Genomic DNA, 8,100 nt, shown 5'->3' on the forward strand with positions numbered 1-8,100 from the left:
AGCCTGAGAATATGGCATAGGTGTAGTTGTCAATTTTGATCGTAAGCAGAGGAAAACTGAAGAACAGTGTCTGCTTGCTGGAACGGTGGGAGAGGCTTGGACGTTCAGAGTGGCTGTGTTAGTGTTTTGTCATGAGACATTGCCTCAAATTTAGCTTATGAGAATCTCTGCCCACAGGAATTGCTTAGAAAAACTGAAATGTGGAGAATGATCATCCATGGGAAAGCAAAGGGCTCAGTATTCTGGATATTTGGGGTTGAAGTTAAGTAAATCTGGTCTGTGCTATTTGTCAAATTCTAGACATGCAGAAACTAAGGCAGAGAACTGGTCCGATCATTGTTGCATAAATTGTTAGAGAAATCCGTCTCTTTGTGTGAGTGGACTCAAACCTATAAATGACAAATCTGTCAGTAATATTTTTACGTATTATCTGTGTGCAATCTGGTCACATCTGTCTGTATACATGCAGCAGGTTTCTAGCATTTATGTTCGCCTTTGGGGGGTTGATTTGTATTGAGGAATGTTCATTTTGTTGAGTTGGACTTTTCTTCCATAGCTGCTAATGGATTGATAAAGTAAATTATTAAGTAATTTACATGTAGCGTATCTGTCAGATGATTAGTATGAGTAGAAAACCAAAAATAAAATGACAGTGTTAAACAGAAGTGCATTAAAACAATACTGCTGGCTTTTGAGATTTAGAAGATGCATTGTACATCTAAAAGGACTGCCTCCATGGCCGCCTTATAGTTCAGAGACAAAATTAGAAAAGGATATAGCTTAACTAAAAAAAAAAAAAAAGAAAGAAGAAAATCTCTATTCCTTGCACACCGCCTCCTGCTCAGCATCCAGGAACAGAAATTTGCTTCAATGGTATCTGTACCAGACTAGAAATGGTGCCACCTTAATGAACATACGAGTCATTTGCTGTTTCCTGGAGATGGTTATATTGTACACTGTTTGCCAGCTAACTCCATACGGAAAAGCCATGCTCCGTTTTGGACTGAAGTACTAAATGTCAGGAGAAGATTTCAGACTTTCAGTGGAGGAGGCCTCCCTGATCTGAAGCAGGCTGTTCCAGCTATGTCTGCTGAGGCTCAAAACTTGAAAAGGGCCTGAGTAGCCCTGAGGGAGGATAAGCAAAAGTCAGAAGAAGAAATGTAATAATAATTCTGTTTGTATGGAGTTTACAGGCTGCACAGCTGCATGAAGGGAATATAGTTGGATGCTTTGCTGGTCTTTGTGTCAGTTTGGTTGAACAAGTGTCCTGTAAATAAACAAGAAACCCTAGAGAGCCTTTGCTAAACGTGGTCCTCCTGTGAGCTGTCTTGCTAGCTGCTCAGACCATAACTATTACTGTCTGTGCAACTGATGGGGGCTTGGCTGGTAATCCATGTATACCTACCATAATTTGCAGTGGTCAGATTTCTTACTCAACTAAATTAACTTCAATTACTTTTGAATTTTGAAGCAGTGCTCTTGCCATGCAAAGTAGCTGCTGTGCCCCTCCATTTTCAATAGCTGCTTGTAGGTTGCCTGGCAGTTTTAACATCTAGAGTGTGTCTAAAAAAGTCTTGCCTTTTTTTTTAATGTTCTTTATACTGGTTGTGCTCTACTGCGCATTTGTTTGATTTTATAATTAGTTGTGTCATGTATCTCTAGCTATATTGTACCACATAAAAATGAAAGGAGGAAAGCACATTTTAGTTATAGTACACTCACACTAGTGAGAGTACTCATTCAGCATTCTTGTTATAGCCTTCATGAATAATTATATGCCGTAATTCATTTTAGTACTTTTATCAGAAAATAAACTGACTGAAAACCCAAAATACATACTGTATCTTTCATAAAAGTTCTTTCAAGTGCTTGCCAGATCTGATCATCTGTACAGTTGCTGAAAGGATCTAAATGGTAGCTGAAAGAGGAAGAGATAGCCTTTAAAAAAGGCGAAATGCAAGACAGTAGAGCCAGATTACTACCAATTATCTTTAAATATTTGTTGCAGTGGTCAAATAACCATGCATTTTAACTTTTATAATACAGTATTTTCATTAACGTTTTTCTACTTCAAAATTTTCTGTACTCAAGTACTTACAAAACCTAAAGGGGAAAAAAGTCCTGTTTTCCCAGCGTCTAAGCATTAACATTTTGGGAATCATTATTATTCTAAAGAAAAAGCTATATTTTTATAAAGTATATTAGCTTCCTATAAGCAATCTTATGTAATTAATCCCTGACTCACTTCTAAGAATGGCTACACTTACCTTTCTGTTTAATTATTTTTCCTGAAAAGATGGCGTATTATGAAGGTAGATTTACAAAGGCCATAATGGTAACTTTGTCAACAAATCGAGCAAGGTATTCCAAGACTACATAACAGTATGAAAGATGACACTGATTGTCTTGTGAAAATGAAGTGGGCACTGAGAGTAGGTGGAGAAGAGTTTAAGGGGGGAGGGGGAAGTGAATGGAGACCAGACGTTCATTAATTCATTATGTGTTCAGATGCCATTACTTGGTGTTCTGAAGGGAGATTCAGGAACAGTTGTGCACAGCTTGAAGCCGCTGAAAAGAAAGGCCAGAGACTGTGCTACAATAACATTTTGGATAGGCTAGTACAGTAGAAGAGTGAGCATCCATTGTAATGGGAAAAAAGGCTGCTAGAGAAGATTTAAGAACTCGGTTTGAAATAACGTCTATTCAACCCAATTTTTTGTAGTACATGGTGACACATTTCCTACCAAAGAAAGAGTATTTTCTTAAATGGTTCACTCATCCATAATTAAAAAATAATTTTACTATAAAAAGGGGATATTTCAAATATTTTGAAATAGTTTGTTCTTTATATAGTTCTCAAAAATTTAATTCACTGTGGATGCCTAGGCAAGTGATCATGAGATTTGGGTTTAGTTTCCAGCTTTGTCTTGACCAAGTCACTTGATCTGTCCCTGTTTCCAGTCTGTAATGAGAATTAGTACTTCCCTTCTCCAGCCTTCTCTTTGCTTTGATTGTTTGCCATGTACAGTCTTCATCTTAGAACTGTGCAATGGAGTTTGGATCTCAGTTTTAGCTGAGCTATTACTATAAACAAAACAGTACTCAGATCTCAGAGCTTTAAGCTTCTATAATAGCAATGGAAATTTTAGCGTAAGCTAAAAGTATTGTATTATGATTTTTTTTATTCCTTTGGGAAAAAATGTGAGTGTTTAATCATAAAAACAACTACTTTATTGTACCTATGAACAGAATGGTGTCTTGAAGAATGACAGAAAATTTTGTTCTTAGGTCTTGCAAACTTTCAGATGTTCACATTGTCTATTAGGATAGTGCCAGCAGTTCGTTCTACTAGTCGAAACAGTGCTACACATACTGAAGACTTGTCTGCAGGAAATAAAACATATAATGATACTTTAAATAGTTATTTGTAGTGGATACTGCCCATAGTTGGAGGGGATCTACACTGGCAGACCCCTGACTGAATCTGTGCTCTATTTCGTACAAATGAAGTAGACTATAATTGGCATGACTGCAAGATGCTAACAGTTACGTCTCTTTGCCGTCCTATTTTCATGACAAGTCCGTCATTTGGAGTGTGCGAGAGAGGAACGTATGATTTTTAAGGTGTGTGGGATTTGTTCATGCTACTTACTCCTTTTGGGGTCTCTGTTGAACATGTTAATAAGTGCACCAGTAATATTAGAAATTGTTTAAAATAAGGGCATTCTTTGAAATTTTGCTGAAAGCTACTCAGGTTTCTAATTTTAAGAAAGGAGGATTAATATATTAGAGGAGCAATGTAAAAATTGAGCCTACACAGTTAATTCTGCTGTTATAGGACAATTTACAAGATTAAATTAATGCACTGCAGACTGTATGAGCAATCTGTTGGATTAGACAGTTTCACAACTCAGAGTTTAGAAATGTCCATGAAAATGCACAAGTTCTTAAACTTCTTTTATTAACTAAAGATAATAAAACCTGATTTAACCTGTGATGTTCGTTCAACTGTAAACGGACAAATACCAATGTGCTAGGATAATCTTTTCATTACTTGCTGAATAGGCAACATACTTCGTGGTTTGTGCGTAATTAAAGATGAAGCTTCTAGACTGCCCTCCCTCTGAATATGTTTACACGGCATAATGAAATGTTGCATATTGACAACAAAGTTGGATCTAATTGTGTGAACTGAGCTATTAAGAGTAATGCTGCCATATTTACATACTTTTTCACATACATTAATAATCGCTGTTTCTCAGCATCATTTATTAATGTGTATGGAGTATACTACACTTAATGCATCGCTTTTTTTTTTCTTTTTTCCCTTAAGCTAACTTATTTAGAATTGTCTTAGGATGTCATTTTATAGCCCTGCAATATGCAGTGTGAATCTTTATAGTATTAAAAAAATCATAATTTACAGATAAATCTACTTAGAAATGTAGATCTGTGAGAACTGTGGCATTAGGTGGCACAAGAAAAAGCGTACCCAACAAAAAAGAACGTGTGTATCTTATCAAAACATGTTCTTCTGACAATACCAATAGTTTCTTGACCATTAAATTTAATATCTAGGCCTGTGAGAACCATAGAACTGTTTTCTCTGTATTTCATTTGATAATCTTTAAACATAATTTCTGCTTGACTTGGCCAGCCTTTGGGAGATTTCAGTGACTCAATGTTTTGAGGTCTTAGGAATACATCTCAGAAATTGAGGGGAAGAGTGTATTATTTAATGCATGCACAATGTCTTTAAGAATACTATTATTTTTTAACAGAATTTAAAATATCTGTATAAACTGTAGTATTGCTGCCACGTTTACAAGTAGGTCTTACCAAGGCATACTCCATTATCTCTTCAGCTGAAGTAAATTTTGAGTCTGTCTCAGTTCCTGTTCTCACACACACCTGGAGAAGTCCACTCAGCTATAATTTAACCAGAAAAAAAAAATCTGATACAATTATTGGAAAATCACCTTTTGTTCATTTTTATCTGTAATAGCTCTGTTGAGGAAAGAAAAGTGACTAATCAAAGTAAACGGCTACTTAAGAATGAAGCAATATAAAAGCTCATCAACAACAGAATTCAGTGATAGTCCCCGAGGCAATTTCCAAGCTATTAGAACTGCCTGTGGAGACTGCCAAGCTGCAGTAGCTAGAAAAATATCTTTCACAGTTTGATGTGAAGTCCTGTGTTTTTCTGGCCTCTCTTCTTACTTTAAGGAGATACTGCATAGTTATTAAAACGCAATAAACAGTATATTTAGTGTGAAATTTTAACTAAATATATATGTATAGTAATAACACTAGCAATCGAGTAGTAATGCTACTATAGCGTGTTCATTTCTCTATGCTAATTTTTAGTAGATGTTTGAATTTTAAGCATAAATAGAAGAAACTTCTGCGTGGATGTGAACTATCCTATTTAACATTTCTGTCGGACAACGAGAGTGCCTCTGGTCTGCACAGCATACCTTGACTATATTGATATCTCACTGTTTAGAATCCTGTTACATCAGTATGTTTTAATTAGCCTAAGGGATCACTGGTTACCAGTTTAAACAAATGCCATGCAATGCATTCTCTACTCCCTTATATGCTGGGTTCTGGACAAACTTTCTTACTCTCTTTGAGACAGCTTCCCTGAGGATACCTATAGCAATATCTGTTGCTTTAAGAACCCACTAATGAGAGTCATTGAACCTTATCTCTTAAAAGGGTTCTAGAGATTGCTTAAAACTCAAAGGTAAAAGTATATGCTATGTTTAAAAATTGGCACAGTGAGATTGGATTTAATGGTGTTTGTTAAATTCTTTTGAGGGTCTGTAGTGGAAACCCGTAGCATTCCTGTGGCTGCTCATTTTTTAAATATAAAAAGCTCCAGGGTCTTTGCTGCTGGTGTAGCATGGCAACTTTGATGGAAACTTTCTTTTATCACTCTGTCGAGGTTTCATCAAAGTCAGTGGGGATATCAACCTACAGTATCCACAATCAGGTGAATTTAAAGGCAGCATTACCTATCTAAATAAGAGCAAAAATGAAACAAAAAATGTTCAATTGTATTTGCTCTACTGGTTGATAGAGTCGTCTTTTCTGTCATAAGTATGAATTGCACTGAGACGTTGCACAGAGGAGGCTATATGAGACAACAGTGGTGATCTGCTGACTTTCATTCTTTTTAGTTGGATAGTTCTCAGAAAAAACCTACAACACAATAGAAACACAATGTACTAATTCTATGTGCCAGTAAAACCCCTGGGTATAAACCACATCCGATAATCTGGTAAAGATACTGCCTCATGCAGGTGATTTGAACTGAAACTTTGCAATGCGTGTACAGTGACAGCTCTCAGGTGATTTGTGCTGTATAATTTTGCCTGAATGTCCCAAGAATGCAGAACTCTCTGTATTCTTCCAGGCTCTGCTTTGCTTTTTCTTATCAGCCAAGTTCTGCTTTCAATTTAGAGAAAATTAATACTATGGCCTTATTTCTTAACTTTTAAAATATTTTGCACCCTCAGAAACCTACAAGAAAGTAGTCCCTATATTTCCTGAGCAGAGTGAGAATTTTATGTAGGTTTGGCATAGTAGTAGAAAGTTAGGACAGCCTTCTGGCTTGCAGTTTCAACAAATACCTGTTTTAGGAGTCTAGTTTAGGACACCTTTAAAAGCCTGTTTGAGGGCGTAGCTACCAGTATTTGAATTGTTTCCCTTCAGGTTATCTCAGGTCACTAGTCAGTTGAAAACTCTGGCCACACTTGCTATTCCTGTACCGATGTTCTCCTCAGGTCCTCCCTGAAGGTTTCAGCATAGAAAAATGTTATGAATACATTTTTCGTATTCAGAATCTCCTGTCATGTTTCAGTACTCATAATGCATTAGTAACAAAATAATGCAAGATCCTCACCCTTGCAAAATTTCTTTTACATTATTTTGTGTCCATTCATTAGTGATGTATTATGAATATCAAAGTATGACAAAATATACAAGAAAAACAATGAAAATGCTTTAATTGATATTGTCAGAAGGGGAGAGAAGCTTGAAGAATAGCAACACATCTAATCAAGCATATGCCCTTCAAAAAAAAACCAAACCTGAGTTCTCTGGAGTGGTGGTTGAATGTGAGAAAGTATCTTTGAATTTTCTAAATCTTGCATTGCTGGATGCTCTCTATTATGTGCTACAGCAGTGAATTGCCAGCCACTTCAATTTGCCATTCCTGCTAACCTGGCCTCTTTCTGGATCTTTGTTGCTAGCTGTAGGACTCTGGGTGAACAGGCAGTAGTGTTTGACATGTACCTCTGTAATCGCACTCTGCACAGATGAAGAGACTTGGCTACATTTGGAAAAAATGGTTTAACCAAAGCCTGAATGTAGCCCTTTGTATAAAAAGCAGAGAATAATTGACAGCTTGCCATGCTGGATGTGCTTGCTATTTAAGATACTTGGTTCTATCGTTCTCAGCTTCTGATAAGCCTTTACAAAAGAATCTGCAGAATTGAAGTTTAAGAATAAAATACAAAAGCATACACTGTAAATTTCTGTAGGTCAAGCAAAAAGGATAATTCAAATCACTTAAAATATCTTGAAGGAATAGTACATCAACTTAAAAAGAAAAAAATCAAAAATAATAGCTGTGATAGCAATTGCAATTTGCAGAAAAGGAAAAACAAGAGCTATTTTGACTGGAATAAAGTAGACTTGAAACTGCTGCAAAAAATTCTCAGCATGAAATGGAAGGCTCACATCCAATTCATCCATATTATTAGAAAAAAAATGTTCGTTAGCCTGCCAGTGGGAGTTGTATCAAAGAAACTCATTGGTCTCTAAGATCTGTGGATAAAGGCAAAGAGCAGAATCAGATGGTAGTCTTTGTCTTTTACTGTAGTTAGAGCTTATGTAGTAATGCATACAATAGCTTTAATCTTGGCTGAGATTAAAATTATAGGAGTAGCAAACAATTTTATTACAGCTTTTACAACATCAGCATTTATAAAGCAGCTTTTGAAAGTAATGCTTTTGAAAGCAAAATAAATTTCTTCAAGTCTTAAAGTCTTTCTGTTGTTTTCATAAGTAAAGCAAAAAACAAAATAAATG

General features: G+C 36.0%; 1 protein-coding gene across 1 annotated transcript; it reads right to left on the minus strand.

The window, feature by feature from the left end:
- Positions 1–1,429: 1,429 nt before the first annotated feature.
- ABCC12 (ATP binding cassette subfamily C member 12) lies at positions 1,430–4,617 on the minus strand. The gene is given in 5 exon segments (XM_050904276.1): positions 1,430–1,552; positions 1,840–1,918; positions 3,230–3,304; positions 3,306–3,384; positions 4,527–4,617. Coding segments are annotated over 5 exon segments (447 nt in total).
- Positions 4,618–8,100: the final 3,483 nt, after the last annotated feature.

This window comes from Gymnogyps californianus, chromosome 12 (genome assembly GCF_018139145.2).
Source record: "Gymnogyps californianus isolate 813 chromosome 12, ASM1813914v2, whole genome shotgun sequence".
Classification (NCBI taxonomy): Eukaryota; Metazoa; Chordata; class Aves; order Accipitriformes; family Cathartidae; genus Gymnogyps; species Gymnogyps californianus.